The following is a 26106-nucleotide window of genomic DNA, read 5'->3' on the forward strand; positions in this document are numbered from 1 at the left end:
GAAGTGGCCGAAATTTTGGCTAGTTTGAGCTCTTAATACTCTTATTATAATCTGTAAGTTTCATTGAAATCGGTTGATAATTATGGTCTGTAGCCGTGCCACATGAAATGTGTGGTAACCTAATATCTCGGAAACCGTTAACCGGAAGTGGCCGAAAGCTAGTTTGAGATATTAATACTCTTATTATAATCTGTAAGTTTCATTGAAATCGGTTGATAATTGTGGTCTGTAGCCGTGCCACATGAAATGAGACTTGTCACATGTGGCAAATAGTCTCCGGATTGTCTTACCACATGTGGCAAATAGCCCCAGCCAATTTTAAGGTCTACTTTTACTTTTTTTCCTAAAGTATATGTAGTCAAATTAAAAGATTTTCATAGTAGTGTTTAAATAAGTTGTAAACGCATAAATATTTATATCAAAAGGTTAAAATCAACTGGGGGAAATAAAGGTAAAGTTCTCAAAAGGATATTTTTAAAGACCAGTGGTCGAATACCAGAACCGGAAGTGGACGAAAATCCGCGGAAATCAACATGGTTGACAAATCGCACAATACTGGATCTTCAATGAGTTACTTTCTATTTTTCACTCGGCAACCGGCTGCAGATTTCACTCGGCCAACTTCGGTTACTCCTCTACACCAAACCATGTTTCCAAACAGAGTTATCTTTCCGTGACCCGCAAATTATATTTTTAACAATGAGTTGAATTCTATAGGAGGTGTTGGAACTCCCGCAAACAGTGCCGGTGGTGCAAGTAAGTTATAAAAATAAATACAACTGACAAAAGGTTAAGGACCACCTTAAAGTAAAACAAGACAGGAATATTTGGTCATTTAAGTAATAGATATTTTTTAATTGAGGATTTCGAAAAATATAGGAGTCCATTAGATGATCTGGTCAGGAAAAGGATGAGGATTACAGACAAGAGTAGTGATAACCATCGTCATGTGTATCCCTCTCTCACTTGGAGAGAGAGAGAGAAATGGGGTTTAACGTCCACTCGACTAACATATGGTTCAATTTTATTTCCATAATTCGCTTGCGCGTAGGGATCTTTAGCTGTGGGAGGAAACCGGAGGACCCGGAGGAAACCCACGAGGTTGGACAGGCGACCCTACTCCTTGTCACGTACAACCGGGGATTCGAAACCACGCCAGTTGACTCAATGACAGACTTTATGATACAGCTAACCATTCAGCCATCCAACCCCCCCCCCCTCTCTCACTTGGATCACGTCCTCAACACCTCTTGTTTGATTAGTACCATGGTACCAAAGGAACCTGATACTATTCTTCTTGGAGTGGCAAGACTTATGCTGGAAGTATTTTGTGATGGATATTACATGGTTCCAAATAAAAACCATCTGAATTTATTGTTGATGGTTAAATATCAAACAGACCTCATTTTAAACGGTGGTGCTTATCTTTTTGACACACATAATTTTTACCTGTACTACTGCTCAAAAGCTTTTAATTTTGTTTTAAAATTCTGTTAATTCGTTGATAAATCACGTTATTCTATTCTCTAGTCATGGTAGTCAGTTAAACTTGAAACCTGTATGTTTAAGTTGTAACCACTGTAAAAAGGATGGCTGTAGAAGAATCATGTTCGTTCTGAATCTAAATGTAAAACCTATTCCCCCCCCCCCTCCCCAGCCGCTGATCAACAGAAATGAGCAAAGTGAACCTGGGCACTAAACAATATTCAGAATACAAGTTATTTAGAAGTTTATTTTGTTTGTGGCTTGATAAATACAAGAGAACACTTTTCAAGACGTCGTCAGAAATGAACTGTGAAAAAACTTGTATTTAATACACCGGTATATTAGTCATTGTTTATTCAATACAGTTACTAAATGCAGCTTTAACAAACTACATTTTTTAATGGTTTATTTACAGAGAAGAAATGGGAAACATTACCAGGCTGCCAGACACGCCCCATTGATAACAAAGGTCTGCCTGCTGCCGCTGTACACAAAACACCCAACCCAGAACCAATCGATGCCACAAAATTGCCGCTAGCAGAAAAAATTCGACGACTTTCAATGTTTTTACGAAGTGAAAAAAAAGTAATCAATGAAATTATGGTGAGGTTTTATTTATTAAAGATACATTATGGGAGATGGAGATAAGATAACGAGTTAGCAGTTCTCACTATAATAGTTAAAAACTACATAATGGAAAGGGAATTTGCTGAAAATGTCAGTCAAATTGGTCCACTATGAACCGAAAACTAAGCGGATGAAAGTTTCGCCTAGCCTTGAAACTAATAGTCTCGATTGTCTATTGTTGTGATTTAATTATCAATGAGCGATAGCAGCATATAGAATTGTAATCCAGTCGACATCGAAGGCTAGCCTTGACATCGGGAGTTTATTATGGTCTGGATAAGTTAATTAATGTCTAATTAATAATTTAGATAAGATTTCAGGCCTAAAGAAAGACCTGAAATTGACAGGTTTAGCTCTTGCATAATGCATGTTTAATATTTTTCACAATAATCTCATTAAAAACACAGATTCTGCTTTATTTTTATTTTTATTTTTATTCAAGCATGTATTACGTATAAAATTCTTTTATTTGCCCATCTACATAAGACCAGTTGGGCGAGTTTGGGTGGTCGAAGCGTTAATGCGTCATTACCCGCTTGTACGTGACAAGGAGTAGGGTCGTCTGTTCAACCTCGTGCGTTTTCTCCATGTCCTCAGGGTTTCCTTCCACTGCTAAAGACCCCTAATGAAATAAAATGAACTATATGTTAGTCCCGAAATGACCTAGTGTCGAGTGAACAATAAAGCCCATTTTCCTCTCTTTCCCATTAAATCCTATTTTATTTCATTTTAGTTGTTTGAGAATTCTCTGATGAGTTGTAAAGTTGGAATTTGACCAGATTTTTTGATCGATGGCATGGTACAAGGAAAGAACGGATCCTTTTTCACTGGCCGACTTAATCTGGGTGGTGTGTTCCTAGCCAGAGCTATCGGCATCAACAAGAAAGAAATCAAACTGTCATGTTTCAAGAAGGCGGTGGAACTTTATCGTACCCTTCCTGTCACTGAAATTTTGAACCAGGATGATATGACCCCAAAAGTTATCAAGGAGAAACTGGAGAATTTTAACTCGACCGTTGCTAAGATGGAGAAAGAAACAATTGCAGAGTTACCCCCACCATCTATTTTGAAACCGATCCAAGATATTCTAACCAATCCTAAATATGCTTCAACCAATTCAGTCAGCAAAATGGAGTTGGCGGCCTCTGTGGCTAAATGTCGAGTCCGTTGTCGATATGATGTAGAGAGTTGTAAAGCTGAATCAGGGAAAGTTTATCATAAGGGAATGTACTTTATTGACAACATACTACAAGGTGCAGGTGTTTCAGTTTCCAAAAAAACTGCTAAGTCATTGTGTTATAATATGGTGGTTGAACGACTGACCACCATGAATGTTGAACATGGCAACATCTTAGATGGTGTCGAACAGTCTGTCATAACAGAAGCAGAAGCACAGGTTCAGAGCACTTTGGTAAAGGCAGCACCAAATCCTAGGGCATTTGATCTCCGTGAACAGTTTGTCAAAATGAACGAACATAGCAGTGCCACGCATCCTGCATCCATCATTACTGTCTTGGATGGAATTTTCAACGATGTAAAATTGACGCCCATTTGTCTATACCGTCGTAGCATCAACACAGAAATAGAAAAGGAGAAAATTTTCTGTAACCTCTATCTAGCTGGTCATTTCATCATGATTGGTGAAGCAGAGAACCGAACAGATGCCCAAGCAGACGCTTACTCTAAAGCCCGATAGGTTTCACGAACTGTGACCCCGAGTTCATCCTCCCCCAACACAGTAAACTTCAACCACACGACCAAGCAGCAACAGATGTTATCGACTTTCGTGTCAAGGGCAACTGCATTTTGGAAGATAACTGTTCGAATCTTCATCGCTTACAATGGACCCGAAAACCTATATCAACACTACCAGCCAAGGATATCGTTGTCTTTGAGGACGTCAGTTGGATAGTAGATCGTAAAGTTCAAGGTTTCTATATTTTACAACATTCATGTTTTGTCAACAATATGTTGTTGGAATGGGAGTTTTTTGACAATGATGATCGTGTATTCAGGTAAGTTGCCTTAAGGCCTAGTCTGGTCTCCCGGCCATAATCTTAAGGCCTAGTCTTGTGTCTTCCGGTCTCAACTGTAAGGCTTAGTCTTGTATCTTCTGGCCTCAACTGTAAGGCCTAGTCTTGTGTCTCTTAAGACCTAGTCTTGAATCTCTTAAGACCTACTGTAGTCTTGCGTCTTCCGGCCTTAACTGTAAGACTTAGGCTGTGTTTCCTGGCCTTAGCCTTCAAGCCAGAATTTCATATTTTCTATGAAAGTCAAAACATAATTATTTCTATGTCTTTTGCTCAATAGGTTATCAACTCACTATTATACGACTATGGGCATTATTTCCCACCCTTAAAAATCATTGACACAGGAAATAATAACACAATTACCTCCCTTGTTTTCCTATTGCCTCCATGCATTAGCTATCTTCAAATGTTGGAATTCGAAAATGATAATTTTGCCAATTTCGCAGCTGGCAATAGTGAATTATAGGATTAATAGGATTATTCTTTAACAAGGTAGGACTGTGTATGGATACCATCTATTTTAAGGCTTTATTTTAATAAATTTTAAAAATATAACTTAACAAATATGAAATTGTAGCTTTAAGATCTAGTCTTGTCCCATTGATCAAAATTTTGAAATGTTCAGTTTGCTTGTTACTCTTCTTTTGTTTTTAGGGGTGGTTGAGTGGTCCAAGCTCATAAGATCTTTCATTGAGTCAAACCTCCTGGGTGTCAGTCCAAAAATGTTGGTTTGTTTTGTGTGAGTGTTAATCCCCATTTCTCTCTTTTTTTACTTTAAGATGTCAGATGAAGATACAGAAGGAAGATGTTGGAACCGAACCTGCAGTGTCTCTTAGTAAGATAGGCTCTAGAAATTTTGCAGCAGCTGATATCTTGTTTAAGCTCTACGAAACACAACCAGTCATAGAGGTAAGTTATTCTATTGAATACTTGAATTAGCTTTAGGGCTATGGATTCCTGAGCTAAATAGGGCCTACATTATATAAAGATAGGTTGCCAGGCAACTAAACATACGCCCACAGCAGCTAAATCGTCCGAGCGGTCGACAAGAGTTGTCGTATATTTGTTCTTTTGTAGGTAATTAGGGGGCATTTAATAGACAACTTCATACAGATGACATTATAATTTTCGTCGTTTGAGGGTTCACAAGGTTCTAAAAACTAAAATAAGGGCTGTAACTCAGGAAGTAATCTACAGAAATTATTGAAATTCGACAGACTTTTTCGTTTTACTAATTCAAATAATACATATCAATTTCATACAGATCGGATGATAACTTTTGTCGTTCGAACGTTCACAAGATTCAACAAAGTAGAACAAGGGCCATAACTCTAGAAGTAATTGACAGAAATTGCTGACATTCAATAGGCTTCTTCATTTCACTAATTTAAATGATGCATATGAATTTCATACAGATTGGGTGATAACTTTTGTCGTTCAAGCGTTCACAAGATTCAACAATGTGAAACAAGGGCCATAACTCTAGATGTAATTAACGGAAATTTGCTGAAACTCAATAGGCTTGTTCGTTTTACTAATTTAAACGATACCTTTAAATTTCATACAGATCGTATAATAACTTTTGTCGTTAAAGCAACCACAAGGTACAACAAAGTGAAACAAGGGCCATAACTCATGGCGTAATTAAAGGAAATTGCTGAACTTCAATAGGATTCTTCGTTTCACTAATTTAAATCATGCATATCAATTTCAAACAGATCGGATGATAACTGTTGTCATTAGAGCATTCACAAGATTCAACAAAGTGAAACAAGGGCCATAACTCTAGATGATTAACGGAAATTGCTGAAATTCAATAGGCTTCTTTGTTTTACTAATTTAAATGATGCATATCGGTTGATAACTTTTCTCGTTTGAGCGTTCACAAGGTTCAATAACATGAAACAAGGGCCATAACTCTAGACGTAATAAACGGAAATTGCTGAAATTCAATAGGCTTCTTCGTTTCACTAATTTAAATAATGCATGTAAATTTCAGAAAGATCGGATGATAACTTTTGGAGTTAGAGCGTTCACAAGGTTCAATAAAGTGAAACAAGGGCCATAACTCTAGACGTAATAAACAGAAATTGTTGAAATTCAATAGGCTTCTTCGTTTCACTAACATAAATATTGCATATAAATTTCACAAAGATCGTATGTTAACTTTTGGCATTAGAGCGTTCACAAGGTTCAACAAAGTGAAACAAGGGCCATAACTCTAGACGTAATAAACAGAAGTTATTGAAATTAAATAGGCTTCTTCATCTCACTAATGAAAACAACATATATCAATTTTAAAACAATTGGATGATAACTTTTGGCGTTAGAGCGTTCACAAGAAATTGTGGACGATGGACGGACGGACCGACGGACGTACCGACAGACGGACGGACGGGGGCGACGGCAATATACGTCCACATTTCAGTGTGGGCGTATAAAAACCAATTTAGCCAAGCATTGCATTTCTACACCCTTTCACTGAAGCAACGTTCCTGTCCCTTGAGCAGGGTTATCCTGTGACAACACCAGAAGATTGATATATGGGTGGGCTGGTCTAGTGGTCTAATGCATGCCCTTTAGATCATAAGATATGTCCTTGAATCAATTTGAGCCAAGCTTGTATGTGACAAGGAGTAGAATCTCATGTCCAGTATCGTGCATTTTTTTCCCGTTCCGTCAACATGCTGCCAATGGCTATACAAGGGACCTTTTTTCTTGTCCAGTCCATCTTGCCCTTGCAACAAGACGAAAAAAGGCTGGAAAAACCTGAGGAACTTCATTGGCCAGATTAAAAACAGATTCTTATCAATGAGCCAGTGTCCTACACACCGAGTCAGAACCCACCGAGCCAGCGGTTTACCCACAGAGGTGGGTCTTTACCCACTGAGACATTGTCTTACCAACTGAGCTGGTGGCTTAACCCCTGAGCCGATGGCTTATCCACAGAGCTGGCACCTCATGTACTGAGCCACCTTGGTTTTCGTTCTGCTCTTGTATTGCACATAAAAATGCCTTCCTGGCTAGGCACAGATTTGACCTTTAATTGATAAATGCCATTATTTAAAGTTAACCTAGATATCATGTCTTAGTAAATCGTTTTTAATTCCAGGTTTCTGCTTACACTAAACCTGATCAAGCGATAGAATCTGTCAGTTTTGATACGTTGCTTAAAGAAGCGGAGGTGTTGAAGAAAGCTGCCGAGGATGCAGGAGAAAACGTTACAGCTACTACAGCTGAGGGAACTGATTCAGAAACTGAGACCAGTGACACAGATGTTGAAATGAAGGAAGAAGTAACAGATTCACAGGCTAAGAAGAAATATCCTAGAAAACCACATTACCGTCATGCTGATAGATTTATTTTAAAAGCTGCCCAGGCACGACTAGACGAATTCATTAAAGTTAAAATGCTAAAAGATCTACTGTTTGGACCTGCTTTCCCTCATCATATCACACGCCAGATTAACGGCTTACTGTATAACCTCCCCGTTCCAGTTCGCTTTATAAATCATTCCACTAGAAATCAGATGTACACCATTGTAACGCAAAGTATGTCACCGATCAAAATTGTCGCATTTCTCAAAGCCAACGGTGGACAGTCTGGTCGCTTTCGTTTAGTCGACAAATCAGAACTTCCGACACATAAGGACATTTTACCAGAACTTAAAAGTAGGGAAATTTTAACTAAGATCAAATCCAAATTTTAGTAGAAATTTCAATTTTGATTGGCTAAGCACTAAAACCAATCAAATTGTTGGCTTTTTTTTGCTAATAAATATAAGTGCTAGTCTAATGTCTTGTCTCAATTACATCTTCAACAGTATGGTTTTGTTTCTAATTTAAAATCCAAATATTTGTCTAAAGTCTTTACCAGTTGTGTGGTTGAGTGGTCTGATGTATGCTTTAGATCATAAGGTCTGTCATTGATTCAAGTGCCATGGTTTGTTTTGAAGGTACTTCCAACCTTATTTGTCTTATTTTCGCCAGTCATGTTTGGCCGTTTTGACTGACTTGCAGTGAAATTGACCAACTGGAGAATACTAGTAGATCATAAGGTCTGTCTAAAGTTTAGACAAATATTTGGATTTTAAACTAGATTTATAAGGGGCATTTTAAAGGGGCATTGGCGCCATTGGGTAAGATTAGATAAGAGCTGACAGTTCTCGCTATAATAGTTCAACAATAAATAATAGAAACAGAAAATGCTGAAATTTCAGTCAGATTGCTTTGCTCTGAACCGAGATATAGGTGATTCAGTTTTAGGCTACAGAGCCAATTTTCTGAAAGGTAACCTTTTCTGTGGTTCAAGTATCTGATGTGAGAATCTGGGCCCTGTTTCTCGAAATCTTAACAGTGGGAATGCAGTCGACCCTACTCTTGGAAACGAAGCTAAGCCTCTTCACTAAATGACAGACCTTATTATCCAACACGAATGCATTATCATTTGACTCCACCCCCTCCCCTGCAGTGACACATGAATGTTGTGACCAATAACCACTTTCCTGTCTTAAGGCCTTTGAAAACAGTATTCCTCATTATTAATTTGTCCCAACTAATCATGGTTCATGAATGCGTGTTCTCGATATGTTGACACTTCTACGATGGTGGGTGACTACGAGTCATGAGTGAAATAATCTTATTTCGTTTAATCTGTTATACTAATATAGAGAAAATACAATTTACATTTTATGGATATAACTTTTATGGATATAACTGTTACAACAAATAACACATCTACACAAATTTTTAAGTTGACCTCATTTCAATCAAAGTAAATACATGTACCCGTAAGTATTGTTTATATTCGCGTTACGTTTGGTAGTGGAACAGTGACACTGACATATTGTACATCGTTGACTTCAGGGTTAGGCTTGTTGTCTACCAAAGTTAGGTTAACATCTTCCACTACACTGCAAAGTCAGTAACATCATCAAGCTAACCTTTGCTAAAAGGTTAATGTTAATAACATCCACCAATTAGTCTATACACTAAACACAAGACCTGCAGCATTCAATCTCTGTGATCTGTAAATAATTAATAAAAAAACATATGAACTTACTTCAAATTTACACACTATAACTTATTACATAAACTTTATGTAGATAAGGAAAGTGAATTTTGAGATGCACTCCAATGACAAGTAGTTGATTTACATAAAAATTTACAAAAATAAGAACTGTTAATGAAAATAATAAACTGATTTACCTCAAGATAGATAATTGGAAATATTTTCTATACTTTTCTTCTGAAAAATGAAAGGGCGTAGTTTTATTATAAAACAAGGAACATGTACTACAAAAACATATAATTATTAATGTACCCCCTCGCCAACACGTACATTTGGAATTCATTTAATATAGTTAACTAAAAAAAATGTTAAAATCACAATTAATTATGATACCACAATTACAGGCTGGTAAAATCAACACAAAGTTCATACATTAGATTATAATAACCAGAATCGACTTTAAACTGATGTCTCTCACATATCAATGCCATAACTCTTGCAGTAATCATCAGATCTCGCTGAAAATCAATAGGCGTCTTGTCTCATGACCTTAAACACTGTGTATAAATTTAAAGTCAATTGGATTTTAAATTTAGCCTCTAGAGTGTTCACAAGATTTTTCAAAGTGATCAAGGGCCATAACTCTGGTAGTAATTATCGGATATCGCTGAAAATCATTAGGCTTCTTCGTCTCATGACCTTACACACTGTGTAACAATTTGGAGTCCATTGGATATTAACTTTAGCCTCTAGAGCGTTCACAAGATTTATCAAAGTGATCAAGGGCTATAACTCTGGCAGTAAATATCAGATATTAACTTTAGTCTCTAGAGCGTTCACAAGAAATTGTGGACGACGGACGTATAAAAATAAAAACAAAGTTTAAAAGAATCAACTTAATTAACAAAAACAATAATTAAACAATCAAAAACTAAACAGATAAATCAAATTCAAACGGAACAAATAAAGCAAAGAAAAGGAAAAAAGCAGTTCATTACCATTCTACATTAAAAAAATAAAGGAAATCAACTTGCGAAAAAAACTTTCATAAAATAAGAGTAAAGTAACACTAATGTTAATACTTTTTTAACGACACTACTTGGGCTCCCGGCACCCCTACACCCAAGCCTATCCACACCACAACAAAGGTCCATTTCATTGATTTTTTTCAATTTAATGGTCAAAGCCATCAAAAAAAAAAACCAACCCATTTAAAACACTGAAAAAATAATTTCAAATTCTACCTTTATAATCAAGAAATATAAACTTTAAATATGTAATATGTAATTCAGATCTAATTTTCCATCAAAATCAATGTAAATGGACCTTTGTTGACCAGATAAGCAAATTACATTGATACTAACTTCAGACTTTACAATTTTGTATAGAATTCGAACATTAAATGATCATGCGACCGAACCTCCAGCATGAGGTCCCTAACAATATCTATTTAAGAATAACAGAAACCATAAATTAAAGGCGTTTTTAGGACCTGAGCTTCGACCATATTAGATAGTAAAAGCTTAATTGATTCTATTAGTTAAGTATAATATTTGAAATTAGATCTATAATATATAATTATGATTTTAATAAATCTTAGCTGACAATAACGTGCGGATTTCATTCAGTTTTAAAATTGGTACTATATAGAGCCTAGCCAGTATAGCGATTCTGAAGGGAAAATACCGCTTATGACTCATGACGTCACTCAAATATGACAGAAAAGCACTTATTTTGGTGCCATCCCACGCATTGACTGGTATATAGAGCGTTTTGATCATTTGAAACTTTGAGTTTGACCTGAAACCCTATTAATTAATAAATAGGTAATATTAATAAAACAATACTACTAGGCCTATTTATTAGTATTTAGAATATATATCATATGTAGGCCTACATACACTGTCATACAGTGCCTTTATTTACAAGTTACATCTGATTTATTAACTGATTATCAGACTTATCCATTTGTGTGTATCTCATTGATCATTCTCAGGCTCAAGTTATACTCCTGACAAGTCCACGAGTCACGATACTGTGACCCCCTGTTGGTTGCACTTACTTGTAGTTAAACTGTCACTACTACAACTTAAGGGGTATAAATAAAATGCTTGAAATGAAGTCGGACTAGGTAGATATCTAGGCCTAATTATAATGTAGACTTGTTTTCATATCGATTACCCGACGCCAAGACCACTTCTACTGTACTAGCACTAATTTCAATGTAGGCTACTTAGTAGTCTTACCCCAAAAGTTAGAAAAGACTTCGTCAGCAAAAAAAATTATTTACAATCGGTACATCTATGATTAAGATTTGATTTATGCAGTTTTAGTCAAATACTAGCCTACTATAAAGTAACAAACTTCATTTACATTACCCAGGTCAGAAAATCTCCTCAGAAAATAAAAGACAACTGTTTAGTGTTTGTAGCCCAATAAATATAAGAAGCTGACGCCGTTAAAAACAGTGTTAGCCTAAACATCAGAATATTGCGCCAAAAGCAAACCAGTTAAAAATATAATTTGCGGGTCACGGAAAGATAATTCTGTTTGGAAACATGGTTTGGTGTAGAGGAGTAACCGAAGTTGGCCGAGTGAAATCTGCAGCCGGTTGCCGAGTGAAAAATAGAAAGTAACTCATTGAAGATCCAGTATTGTGCTGACAAATCGGTGTTCATATTTATTTTGAGGTATTTCTCGCATTTAAGTCGAAATAATATAGAATTGATGCATTTGTCAGCAGCAAGTTAATAGGAAGAAATTCCACTGATAAAACTTTATTAGGGTATTGCAGAAACAAGTAACTAAAGTGATAGAATAAACACACAATCAATCTCATCTGCAGAAATTTAATTTTCAATCGGTACGTTCCGGAATTGCATTCGCCAGTGACATTCCCATGAAAGATGCCAGTCAATAAAATGGAGGATTTCGACCGACAAATTAACAGTTTTCATGCATAGCATCTTCCATAGAGAAGGCATGATCTCGCTTTACATGTAACTACGTACATCATCTTATCGAGGCCTTCACGTGTGTAATAGTCTACCCTGCATATTTCGGCACAAATTTCGATTGGGTATTCACCCAGCTTGAGAGCTTATCAAATTCCTCGATCATCGCGAATACCAAGTCTCACGCTTTCAAGCTAAAATGTCTATCTGTGATAATTGAGTTGCAAAGTTCAAGGTTTGTTCAATGTCAAGGTTTTCCGTGGAGGTTGCTATGTCACAACCTCTGATTGGACGCTACTGTTCTCATGTCTGCAGATAACGTAGCTAAAAGTTTGGGAATTGTGAAGTAATCTAGCAACGTCCAGATGTTGTAAAAATCGCAGTCGTTGCTTCAGGAACATGCCAGCGTAGCAGTATCCTTGTTGCCTTGGGCTTAAAAAATAGACAAAAATAGAATGCTTTCTATCTTCACAAAGCAAATAATGAACATCATTAGTTTACAGAAACCTTGTGTGAGATTCATGATATAAACCAAAATAATTCACTGCAGGAAAAAAGTGATTAAAAAATGTCCTTTATTCATTCAAACAAAAATAAAGGTTTTCTTGCATAGCATTATCAGTGTTGGACATAAAGATTTGGACTACACATACGCCGACTACATAAGAAAATATCTCAAACCACCATGACAGTTGAGAAAAAATAACACTGTGTTTAATTACATCACGATTCTACATCACCTCAGTTGTTGAGACTGACAGAATTACGACATGACTCAGTTCTGTGTCACTTGATTGCAATTCTGTCAATTTGGGACATTCAGACTCAGCACCCACTATTGAGCATCACCAACATCAGGAGAATGAAATTTGAAATAAAACTTGCCATAAACATCTATGTATACTACAAGTAGATTGTGTTTAAACTTTTAACTTCTGTATCACTAGAAACATTTTAAGCTCTACAAACGATTGAAAATATGAATTCAAAATCAAAAAGCTATATTACCATTGTATCTGTATATTAAACTTAAATATTTTTAACAAGTTTATTCTTTTATGTTTCAGAATTAAATAATCTTCAGATGTTCCATTAAAATGATTCTCAGACTTGTAAAAATGTGACATGAACGTTCAAGAATGATTTATCTAATAGATAAGACCAAGGTGTGTTATATACATGTAGAAAGAGGTGTGGATTATACTTGTTTATTAAACTGTTAACCATGGACCATTTGGATTTTATCACTTCTATAGCTTCAGTACAAGATAAAAATACCAATTTATTATCAGCATCTCTCAATAATATTAATCCAAACAGTCAGTATGTAATACAGAAATATCCCAATAATGCAATGCCAGACACTTCCCTCGGACAGCATCAGCTTATTAGGAATCCTGTTTCATTGCATTCAGATCAACAAAACTTTTATAGATCATCACAGTCTGTTATAAATTCAACACCTTCCACATTGTTTGCCGAAATAAACACCTGTTCTTCTAATACAAGTAATACGCAAACCTCTGTTATTCCCAGCACAAATTGTGATTTCAACGGAAACTACAAGAATAAGCTGCCCTCTATAGAGGATCTTTTTGAGGGAGTGAATAGACAATTTGACATTCAGGCAACATCCGTCTTAAATCATTATCCCATTTCCAATGTGTTGGCTGATCCGATGATGGATATGACAAACTCATCAATGAATATGAACCCTCTTCCCAACTTGTCTTCTGAAACTCTGAAAGTTTTAGAGACATGCATGGGAGATCAGATAATCAATAACTATACAGCTGGAACAGACAGAACAGAAATCCCAACCAACAATAATGAAGACCTAAATATTCTATTTTCACATGTTCAAGTCGGGAAAGAAATAAATCCATCGTCATTCAGCAGTGTTCAATCAATTCAACAGGTTAATCTACCAGCTGCGGTGGAAGATGTAGCCATGAATGTAGATTGCGTAACCAGTAGTAACCAGCCGATGGAGAAAAGACCAAGAAAGAAAAGAGCTGCTAGAAGTGTTTCCAAAGATCAGACAACTCCAATAACCAAATTAGATACATGTATAATGATCCAAAATTCGGTTTCACCGCCGAAAGAAAAGTGTCTTCCGTTGCCTCAATTTTGTGATTGTCGTAATCCAGCTAGTGTTTGTCCATCTGTGGAGCAAACATTAATACGATACAATAAAGCGATCATATTACATCACGTTGGACGAGTTGTAATAAATAACGTAGAATTGTGTAGTTTTAAGCGCAATGGTGTGTGGTTTCTGAGTCGAGGACAATTGGATCACAGATGTATGTTTCCAAAACCAATGAATTCAGTATTAGATTCGTTCTTTACCAAAACTTTCCCAGCAATGTCTGATCGTTTATTAAATGAGGAAAAGGATTATTTGAAACAAAGAAATATGCTCCCTCCATCTTATTCTAAGCGTACCCTCTTAAGTGTCGGTCTTGTTTGCTGGCTTTTAGATACATGTAATACTAACAATAGTAAAAGTGGGACAACTGTCGCCTATGAAAAAGTATTAGGGCATAAATGTGCAAAAGACAATCTTTTAAATGTTAGTCAAGTTGTGACAAACATTACGAACTATACCAAGTTAAATACATTTTTAATCGAACAACCGAAAAGTTCTTCACGACCAGACAAGGAATATGTAGTAGCTGAAATAGGGCGTGTTATATTGAATAACACGTCATTGGCAGCATTTCATATAAATGGCCACGACAGCGAGAAATATTTTGTAAATTGTCATCAAATTCTAACTCTTTTACATGATTTCATGACAATGGAAGATTTTTATCAGTTAGTCGGGAAATTGAATTGTCAATTAATGCCCGCACCTACTGAAATTGTAAATCACTATAAGATGCTCGATGTGGCTTTACCAGACAGTTTCTTCACCAGCAGTTGGATCGGGTTCTCGGGGTTAAAATCCATATGTTTATTCTGGATGGGAAAGACGGAGAGCAGAATGGATGGGAATTCATTTCTCGTCGATCTGGCCACTTTAAATCCTGAATATATATCTCAAAAGAAATTCCTCGGTCACACATTCTCTGTAACATATCCAGAGTCGTTTCTACCCAAAAATCAATCCATAACTTGTGAATTACCTAAAGAAAAAACAGTACAAACAGATGATTTGTTAAGTATTGCTGCTCGTGCAATTTTCGATTTAGAAACTAATGAAGTTAATTCAGATCAGAATGTTACTGGTCAGTTGTGTTTGCAAACCAAGCAAAAATCGTGTCATCGGGAATTAACCAATAATACATTTATCGCACCACCAAAAAACAAGAAAAAGAATTCAAGCTGTTCCTTGAAGAGAAAGCTAAATACATGTAAATCAGGTGAATCCGAACTATTACAAAACCCTGCGAAAGTCTCCAAGATATGTCCTAAAGTTTGTAAGATAAGCTCTAAAGTTGCCATGGTAAATCCTAAAGTTTCTAATAAAAGCCCTAAAGAGGTTAACGTCACCGTTAAATCTTCACAAAAAGGCAAAAAAAGAGGTAGAAAAACTAAAGCATGTAAGAACACTAAAACTAAAGCATGTAAGAATGCTTTAAAACGAAACAAACTTGGAAATATTGAAGGTACACCACCGCCCACATCTGTAGCCAACAATGCCACAATATCTTGCAGAAGACAAAGTCCTAGAAAGCCATCTGCTGCTGAAAAGATATTAAGAAATATTGTCCCTGCTGATTACATATTGCCTGGTCATAGCTCAGCTCATCTCTTGACGGCATCAGCGCTATTAGGAAATAGTGTATCTGAAAGAAACCCTAACTTACAAGAAATGTCTGCTAATCCAATGCTTTCTCAAGCACCAAATTTAAGAACTACGTCTCAAGATCAGAATCTAACTGAAGCATCCAGCCATAACGTAACATCAATTGAGTCAAAATCATTTGAAAACCAGAAGACATCAAGAACAGACAATGACAATAACTCTCAGTTTATATCAAATGAACCAGAAACGTTATCTGAAAATAAAAATGTGACTGTATTGACTAATGACAGTGGTGAATTATATAAATGTGTACCGCTGTTTTCATTGTCGGATCTCGTACAAAAAGAAGAATCCTCAACACCTTTTCTTAATCCTTACTCTCCTGTCAAGTTACAAAATACACCGTTAAAAAATCCCATCGTCAATGTGCTTCACCCTAATATTTCTACAACTTCGCCAGCAACAAGAAATCTAAAAACTTCTCTCACAGATACAAGTTTGACGAACTTAAATGATAGTAAAGTGGTCAATCAATCACTAGATAGTTTAAGTGAAAGTTTTGGTCCTTACATGAACAGAAATAATAATTCTAAAACATTAAATCAAGTCGTGTTTGGTGAGACGCCATCTTTGTCTGACCCGGGATCAGTACAGTTTAGTCCTATGAATGATGACGTCATGCTTGGAGCAAGAACATTAGCGAAAGGTTCAAGCATATTTGATACACCGGTGACATCTCCAGTTTTAGATAAATCAACAACCAGAAGTCCTATTGTTAGATCATTGTGTGGCAGACATGTTGTGTTTGAAAGGGAGACCACTCCAGATGATCAGTCTCAATCTCTCAATATCTTTGCCTCTATAGCCAGTGATATAGATTGTTTACATAAATCACCCATCGCTTCACTCAGGTGAGTTTAATTGATGATCAATTTATTTCTTTGAGGATCATTGTCCTAGCAGTGTGTACATAGGCCTATACATGTACATGTAGTTTTTCGTAAATTGAGCTTCCAAACTGATTTTATACATGTACATGTATGTCTACAAAGCCAGAGTTATGTCCTTTGATCAATCGAATGTTTTGTTTTGTTTTGTTTTGATGTTACTTAAACATACATTATGCAAGCGCTAAATTTGGCTATTGCAGATCTTTCTTTAGACCATAATCAACTCTTGATGCCATCGCTAGCAATATTTATCGGATTGGAATACATTTTTTGAAAAATAATTAAACATAAAAATGGATAATCAAGACTTTGCTTTTTATCGTACCAACTTTAGTAATGATGATTGAGGCTAGCCTAAAATTCAAAAGCTAATATCTCGGTTCAGAGTGGAGCATATTCTAATTACGTTATCTATTTTTTAACTATTATAGCGAGAACTGTCAGCTCTTTTATCTAATCTCCCATAATGCCCCATTAATGGGTTGTTACATGTACTCTTGATTATTTTTGGTGTCTTGTAAACGCTCCCATACATGTACATGTACTCTGATGGACTGCTTGGACAACTTTATGGGCGTATGTGTTGTTGCCTGGAAACCTATCTTTATAGTTAATTTAAAATGACAAGATCTTTTTGATTTGGATCTAAAATAAAATTGATTGATTTCATTTACTGTTACATGTTGATTGGTTTGTTGTGTTGGAAGTTTAATGGTATATAGCTTGCCTCATCACTAATCAATAGAACACATCAGATCAAATCAGATCAACTCAATCAGAGAGATTTAACTCCTATAAATCTTGAATTTTTCAGAGTCAAGAAGACTAGATTACCAAGTAATGTTTTGAAAGATATAAATATTGTTCAGACCTTCTTAGGTGGTCTAACTATTAACCAGTCTACCATTAGTAACAATAATCTCAGTACAAACATTAAAATTAAAAAAAGGTTAAAGAAGAAAATAGCAGGTAACATTACTACTTTATTCTTTCTTTAGATTTTATATTTTGGGTTTTGATTCCCTGCTTAAATGTGACAAGGAGTAGGGTCGCCTGTCCAATCTCATGGGTTTTCTCTGAGTCCTTGAGTTTCCTCCCACTGCTAAAGACCCCTATGCGTAAGTGAATTATTGAAATAAAATTGAACCATATGTTAGTCCCAAAATGACCTAGTTTGTGTTGAATGGACTTTAAACCACTTTAGATTATACATGTATTTTTGGATATCCTAAACCAAAAATGTTGTTCATCAATGTTATTTTTTGCCAGAAGCCACCACAGCTGTGTTTAGGAATTGGGACATTGGCAGTTCACAACTGCATCATTTGTCTACATTGCAGATTTTTTAGTAATAAAGGGCAATACATGTATCCCTTAAAAACAAATCTTGAACTTGCTAAACCTTAAATTTTTGTTTGTTTTTGAAAAGTAATGCCACTGATCGTAATTTGCCTGTTTCAAAAATATCTTATTTTTCATGTTGGTGGCTTGTTTATCTCTTCTGTCAGCAGAACAGTGAATGTTGACAAATTATCAATTCATCATGTTGTTATACGCCCACATTTTTATGTGGATGTATATTGTCGTCGCCCTTGTCCGTGCGGATGTCCGGCCGCCCACAATTTGTTTGTGGACAGTCTACAGGTCTCAATTTTTATCCGATTTTGATGAAACTTAAAATATATGTTTATATCCCAAAGATTTCATTTCCTTTCAATATTCGCGCTATTCAGACCATTACTTACTGGATTATGGCCCCTGATTATACAAAAAATCACGCCTTATTTTTAGCTTGTTCTCTATCCATCTCTTGCAAATTGTGGGCATATCTTGCATGGCAACCGCTTGTTTAAAATTTAAAAAAAATTGAATCATTTTTGGACTGATATTGATTTTGGAGATTCAACTTCTTTCACAATATTGTAGTTTACATGGAATAAAGGAGCCACTGTGGCTATGTGGGTAAGACGCTGGCTCGCTAGCCTGGAGGTCGCATGGTTTGATCCCTGCATTGGCAGAGAAAGTTCATTGAGATTTTCAGGAGCGGTTTCCCCAAGTCAGTGGTGCAGGAAGGCGGGCTTGACAAGGACAGCTTTCTAGTCATTCGAATGAGACAAAAAACCAATGTATACATTGGGGTGCACGTAAAAGATCCCTTGGCAGTTGGAATTATAAGAGTAGTGCCGCTGCCCGGGCAAAATTTCCCTCATAGAACACTGTATGGCGTATGTCCGTCTTTATTATCCCAGTCTGAGCAGAACAGTAGGACGTTAAACCCCATTTCCTTTCATTTCATGGAATAAAAGATCTGTCAAAAGATGATCAGAAATTTTAACAAATGAATAAATATGAAAAGTTTAATATGCAATGTTCATGCACATAATCTTTTGTATATTTTAAATTACAGGTGAATGTGGGAAAGAGAAGATTCAAAAGTTGATGAAACTCATATTTCTTCTCGCATCCAATACACTGACAATAAATAAACATCGCAAATATATAGAGAACTTAAAAGGTTCAGAGATGAAACTAAATACAGAAGCCATGGAGACAAATCGATCTAAAATTTCAAATCCTCAACAATTGATTCATTCATCCCCACATAATAGAAGTACAGTTAAAAACCAGTTGACTACTATAAGTCCCGTAAAAAGCCGATTTACTTCTGTTAAAACAACATGTGCAAATTTACACTCCACTGTTCAAAAGGAGAAGAGCTCACTCACAATTCCATCAGAGTTAACAATTAGTGATCAGAAATCTAATATTAATAAAAAGAAAGTCTCCAGCTGTCAGACAGATTTAAATAAAATCAAACACAGCCATAGTGGTGATTCTGTACATAACACTATTTTGTGCATAACTGGTGAACAAAGACTACCAGAATCATCATCCAGTTCTCTGCCTTCCAAACCTGTTGTATGTAAACAGAAATTAGAGACTACACCAGAAACTTCAATACAATGCAAAGAGAATGTGACTGGTGAACAAAGACTTTCAGAATCGTCACCCAGTTCTCATCCTTCCAAACTGCTTATAAGTAAACAGAAATTAGAGACAACACCAGAAACTTTAATGCAATGCGAAGACAATCTGACTTGTGAACAAAGACTATCAGACTCGTCATCCAGTACCCAGTCTTCCAAACCTGTTGTAAGTGAACAGAAATTAGAGACAAATAGGAGTTGCTCTAAGACCACAACAGAAACTTCAGTGCAATGTGAAGAGGAAGATGAGGTGGCGATTGTTGGATTTAGTAATGAAGATTCTGATAGTGAAACAATATATGCAATACCTCCAGAAGCTTGGACAAATTATGATCAGATAGAGAGTCCTTCAATGCAGACAAAATGTCCTCAAAGACAAATTAAACAAGAATCTCAGCCAATTGCTAAAAATATCGATAAAAATGTGATTAAACAATGCCCGAACAGTTCTGCTGATATTAATGTGAACAATATGATCAAAAACCAACAAACACATTCAGCAGCAGATTCCGTGAAACTTCTGTCCGTTAATAATAATTCAGCTAAGGGAAACCTTAGTTCTAGTCTGAATACAAATTTACCAACGTTGACTGCATTGTTGAATAAAAAACCGTTGCTAACCTTTGACATTCCCAAACCCCAACTACATCAGCATTCAACACAGGATTCTGGCAGTGGGAAACGAACCCGTAGACGACCTGTGAAATATGAACCAGAGATAAAAGAAATAAAACACCGTCGCAAAAAATCAAAGAAAACACATAATAAAGACTGTTGTTGTACATGTAGCTATTCGGAAGAAGAAACTCAGCCAGAAGACAAACCAACGACAGAGAGGAATAAAGACTGTTTTTGTAGCTTTCTAGAAGAATCTTATCCAGATCTCCTTAAAGACGGAGAATCAAAAACTAATGAAGACTGTTTTTCTAATCAGTTAGAAGAGATTACCTATACTCTTAATCCAAAATTCCTGGAAGAAGAAGTATTGTATATTGTTCCCTCGGACTATCAAAATGGTTCAGATAAACAAATTTCTCAAATACCTATGAAAGATAGCCTGTTCGATGTATCGCCTAGGAAGAGGAAAACTAAATCTATAGCACAGAGTTTAGAAAACACACAACAGAACAGTGGAAACCTTGACGACCATTATGCCACAAATAGGATTGGTAATTATACGGCACCGTTTGTGGTGGATGACACCGACGGCGAAACCTACGAAATATTTAAATGCATTTAAAATTCTTATAGTGTATCTGATTTTAATTTTCAAATGATTCGTTCAACATTGTTTTCAAATTTTGTGTGAAGACTACACATTACACCTGTCCCCGTTTTCACAAAGCATTCTTAGACTCAACTTTTATTCACTGTTTATGAGAAATATCAAGAAATACAAAAATATTCACATAGTTTATTGATGTATTTTATACTTTAAAACAACAAAAGGACTATAATTTAGTTAAAATAAAGCAAACAATCTTGAGTAAATTCTTACCTTAAAGATACATTATAGGAGATAAGATAAAGAGATGGCAGTTCTCGCTATAATAGTTAAAAACTAGATAGTGTGAAGGTAATTTGCTGAAAATTTCAGTCAAATTGATCCACTATGAGCCGAGAAAGAAGCGGGTGAAATTTTTGCATAGTCTCAGTCATCATTACTAAAATCATTTATATAAACAGCATAGTCTCGATTATCCACTTTTTCTGATTTAATTATCAACGACCGTTAGCGGCATATAGGAATCTAATCCAGCCAACATCGAAGGCTAGCCTTGACATCGAGAGTTTATTATGGTCTGGATAAGTTAATTAATGTCTAATTGATAATTTAGATAACATTTCAGGCCTAAGGAAAGACTTGTAATAAGCAGATTTTGCTCTTGCATAATGCATGTTTAAGTCTGAGAATGTTTTGTGAAACTGGGGCCAGAGGTGGTCAAGGTTTTACTTTTCATGTGCCAAATATGATCTCTTCAATTTTATATAACGTCAAAAAATTAAATTAAAAAAAATTAACAGAGATATAGAAACTTTATATTCTTCACTCCAGTCTCCGGCCCATCCTGATGTACATGTATTATAAATACTAGATTTAAACTTCAGATAACAACTAACAAATCTGTTCCTGAACATGTTTTTGTCGGAATTGAAATATTGTTTTTTATTAAACAAATTATATACTATATTTAAAATTTATGTTTATTATCATGTGACTAAGGTATTCTTGTATTCTTTGACATACTAACTTGTGGGCTTTTAGTTATTTAGTTATATCCAACAGATATGGGTTTCGTCTGCCTTTTGTGTTCTAAATATAAACATTTACCAATCATCTCCCTACAACTCGGGTATCATGCAGTAGTGCTGTTTTAGTGGGAGTTTCTGAAATTGTTAAAATTCATTTTAAACAATGCGTCAATAGGAACCAAATATATTTTGATAATTGTCAACGATTTCCCCAACAATTGTTTGAAACTTAACATTAAATACTGAAACTACTGCTGAAACATCGCAACAACACGATACAGGGCCCTTATTCACGAAAACTTAACTAAGATAAAATCCAAATTTTAGTAATTTGATTGGATAATATTAGATTGATTTTAGTGCTTAGCCAATCAAAATTGAGGTATCTACTAAAATTTGGATTTTATCTTTAGTTAAAATTTCGTGAATCAGGGCCCTGGTTTAGGTACCCAGTGTAGCATGGATGAGTGTCTTATGTTCTTTTGATTTTAAGCTAAGAATTTATCACAAAAATAAAAGAGTGCTAGAAATAACGGAATAATCAATAATTGTCAATCTCATCATTAATTTTGGATCGGAAGTCGAAGCAGTGAGATGAACATCAGAATTAATTCGATCTGTTGCATCCTGCTTTCAAAAAAATGAAAACTAAGTGGTGTCTCTTACATTTAACAAAGTATTATGACACCAGAAACATTTCCGTAATGTTGCCTGTAATGTTAATTAGGCTATACATATATGTACCATCAAAGTTTATTAGCCTATGTTTGACAATATGACATTTTAAGTAATCTGTCCTTAGTTACAGAAAAATAAATGTTTTAAAATCGTTGTGATTGCTGAAAGCTTCCATTTGATGTTTTGCCACATTGTTTTCTTGGTTTTTGGTAACTATTTTATGTATGGTTGGGAAAGTTTGTTTTTTGCATGTTGAATTGATGATGCACGTGAAACATTTTATTTTGTTACAAGTATATTATACAAAGTCTTAAATAAAATATATATTTTTTATAGAACCAAAAATGCCTTTTAATTAGACATGTATGTTTATATTCCACTTTGAAAGATGCAAAACAGCAATTGAAAAACTATTCACAAATTGTGCAAAGTAAATTGTATTCTAAAATTCCAACATTTAAAGGAAATTTTTTTGTAATTTTCTGTATTTTATTCATAATTGATCTAGTATTTAGATGGTTTCAATCATGCACAACCATTAATAAAATAACATTGGCTGTGATGCTTTAAAGGGAAGTGTTAGTCACTACAAAAACAAGCCAGCAATAATATCTGGGGGTTTTGGTAGCAGAGTGATCTGACTTGGGTGCTCTCCGTAATATGGTCTGTCATTGAGTAAGTGGTGTGGTTTTGCCACTAAGATTGTATGTGATATTGTGAGTTGTCTCGGTGTACCCCAGTTTCGTTCCACTATTAAAGACCCCGACTCACATGCCGATTATTGAACTAAAAATGTCATATACATATATTTATTAGTAACAAAATAACGTAGTATGTGTTGATTGGACTATGAACCTCATTTTTTCCAGGGGAGGGAGAGTTTAACATCCACTCGACACAAACTAGGTCATTTCGGGACTAACCCAGTTCAATTTTATTTCAATAATTTGCTTGCATGTTGGGGTATTTAGCTGTGGGAGGACCTGGAGAAAACTCACAAGGGTTGGACAGGCAGCCCTACTCCTTGTCACATACAAGCAGGGAATTGAACCTCAGCACTACTTGACCTTATGATCTAATGTGTATCCCTTGGACCTTCCAGCCCCCCTCCCCCCTTAATGGCTAATGGTTCTTCTCATAACATCCTGATTAAGACAAAAGGATGGACTTCTCCATTAATGTTAGGTGAGAGAGCACATGGGGTTGACTGGCAAACCTCCGTTTGTTATTTTATGTACTTTTAGAACAAGTTTTGTTAAATTTTCTTAAGTATATTTTTTCTGTTGTTTTTTTTTACAATTGCAACATATAAATATTCAATACCCTGGTTTCTTGAAAGACATCAGCGTAATCCCTAGACTATCTAAAATCGCCATTTATGTAATATAGCTCTCTATACTACTGTAGGACTATATTCTAGTTCTTCAATACCCTGGTTTCTTGAAAGACATCAGCGTAATCCCTAGACTATCTAAAATCGCCATTTATGTAATATCGCTCTCTATACTACTGTAGGACTATATTCTAGTTCTTCATCATGGCTATTCATACTACCCAGGCAGTTTGGGGCACTCTAAAGGTCAATTTACACTCTGCTAAGCAAAAAAATTCAAAAGCTGCCGATTGTGGTGAGCAAAACTAAGAGAAGCTGGTCTGGTGATCGCAACAGCAGACATCATGTTGCTGGATTGGCTGTTTGTCTGCGATGTTTTGAGTAAAGTAAAAAAGTTGAGCCAAGTTCAATTCCTTCGATCCGCTCAGAACATTGCGATGCTAAAGCTGGGCCTTGAAGCGCGCAAAGGTATGCAAAGACAATGCCTTGCGGCTTTGCTTAGTGGAATGTAAATTGGCCTTAAGGCGCAGTAGTTGGAACATTTTACTATGTATGTGATTTTACTCAATGACAATACAGTAGTAGAAACTATTTGGCTTAGTTAAAAATTCTTAATAAATAAAAGTGTTATGGCTCTGAACTGTGTTGACAATTTTGTTATTTATTTTAATCGATTTTGTATTGTTTATATCAGGAAGGTACTGATTCTGTTTTTTTTAAGACATTTGTTTAATTTTTTTTAGTTGTATATTCAATTATATTTGTTATTGTATAAATTATGTATTTGATAAGTAAATCATAAGAATTAATTAAAATCAACTGTCTTTTGTTTTATATAATTACTGGACTTTTTATTTAATAGTTTGTAAATTTGTCAAATTTTTTCTTACCCCTTTAATAATAAACTGTGAAAACTTGATCTATTAAGTAAATGTACTAACTAATGTATATAAATCAAAGCTGTATGTATGTTCGCCTATCACTGCGCGATTCACCCCCACATATGTGGTATCAAATTAACCAGCATGATTTTGGCCATCGAATTTGGACACCGGACGAATCAGGCTTCGTTGCCGTGCTCAACCCAAATATATGTGGTATCATATTAACTAGCATGACCCTGTGAATGTTTTAGGCCATCAAATTTGGCCTTTGAGCAGACCCGGGTGTCCTGCTAGTATTTCATATAATTGAAGGCTCAAGTAGACATTAATTCGTTCTCTTTTCCTTGGTGCAATTGACTTTTCAACACTTTCTTTATTTGTACATCATCATGAAAGTCAAATAATCTTGGTGAAAGAAAATTTATTAATTCCGTTCATTCCAAGGTGTATTCTGATGCGATCCAAAACTTCAGTCAACAAGAACTGAGACTTATTTGTGTTTATTGTTTCTTCGATATGGAAATTGGTGTTTACAGTCAAGAAATTATAACTCTTTCTGCGCTGTGCCTGGTCAGTATATAGCAAGCAGTTGGCATGCAAGATATACCAGCCTTTTGCAAGAGATGGACGGAGACCAGTGAAAATCAAAAGGGCTCATCCTCTCATTGTCCCAATGCTGCACCTCAAATATGTAAAAAATAAGTTAAAAACTGTAGCCACTATCATGTTTACAAGGCCTACGGAAAAAAAGGGTTAACTCAAGATATCCAGATGAACATGGGCATCGACAGAATATGTTCCTTTGAAAAGTAGACTATAAAAACAACAAAGAACTTATTGACAATATAAATCTATATAATTAATCATATAAAAATACATGGACGGGTATAGTACAATAGTAGGCCTACTGATTACAATACAGATCTATATTTCATTTCGTTTTTTTACACTTTCAATGGCCTACACTACATGAAGATCTGACCGGTTGTTGTTGAGGTCGCGTCTGACATCAGCGTTGACGTTTCTAGTGGTTACCCACAGTTCCATGTATCGCATGCCAAGAACTCCCTGTAACAGACCGTTTCATTGGCTAATCCTTCACTTCAACTAGAGCACACATTATATAACAACTCTTCCAGATCCTAGTGTTGTGAAAACAAG

General features: G+C 35.6%; 1 protein-coding gene and 2 long non-coding RNA genes across 6 annotated transcripts; 2 read left to right on the forward strand and 1 right to left on the reverse strand.

Annotated features, from left to right (window-relative positions):
• The first annotated feature begins 552 nt into the window (after nt 1-552).
• LOC126814416 (uncharacterized) lies at nt 553-7937 on the forward strand. 3 transcript variants are annotated; one of them, XR_007677590.2, is made up of 5 exons: nt 553-1417; nt 1901-2088; nt 2846-4127; nt 4922-5051; nt 7255-7937. It is a non-coding gene; the product is annotated as an uncharacterized LOC126814416 (long non-coding RNA). The 3 variants fall into 3 exon arrangements; XR_007677591.2 differs by having other exon boundaries at nt 553-1016; XR_007677589.2 differs by having other exon boundaries at nt 553-756.
• An 885-nt stretch (nt 7938-8822) lies between these two features.
• LOC126814420 (uncharacterized) lies at nt 8823-11822 on the reverse strand. 2 transcript variants are annotated; one of them, XR_007677601.1, is made up of 3 exons: nt 11531-11822; nt 9350-9389; nt 8823-9168 (listed from the first exon to the last, which is right to left on the reverse strand). It is a non-coding gene; the product is annotated as an uncharacterized LOC126814420 (long non-coding RNA). The 2 variants fall into 2 exon arrangements; XR_007677600.1 differs by lacking the exon at nt 11531-11822 and having other exon boundaries at nt 9350-11204.
• A 3666-nt stretch (nt 11823-15488) lies between these two features.
• Nucleotides 15489-21079, forward strand: LOC126814391 (uncharacterized). Its single transcript, XM_050539488.2, has 3 exons — nt 15489-16771; nt 17625-17779; nt 19218-21079. The coding sequence occupies exons 1-3, from the start codon at nt 15555-15557 to the stop codon at nt 21035-21037; spliced, it is 3192 nt and encodes a 1063-aa protein (XP_050395445.2). The 5' UTR covers nt 15489-15554; the 3' UTR covers nt 21038-21079.
• The last annotated feature ends 5027 nt before the right edge of the window (nt 21080-26106 follow it).

This window comes from Patella vulgata, chromosome 3, assembly GCF_932274485.2.
Source record: "Patella vulgata chromosome 3, xgPatVulg1.2, whole genome shotgun sequence".
In the NCBI taxonomy this organism is placed as follows: Eukaryota; Metazoa; Mollusca; class Gastropoda; family Patellidae; genus Patella; species Patella vulgata.

Excerpts from the sequence above, each read along its gene's own strand:
- LOC126814391 (XM_050539488.2), top strand. The coding sequence starts at position 15,555 with ATGGTAAATCCTAAAGTTTCTAATAAAAGCCCTAAAGAGGTTAACGTC. Across the intron at positions 16,772-17,624 it reads TCACCCATCGCTTCACTCAG|AGTCAAGAAGACTAGATTAC; the intron begins GTGAGTTTAATT and ends TGAATTTTTCAG. Across the intron at positions 17,780-19,217 it reads GTTAAAGAAGAAAATAGCAG|GTGAATGTGGGAAAGAGAAG; the intron begins GTAACATTACTA and ends TTTAAATTACAG.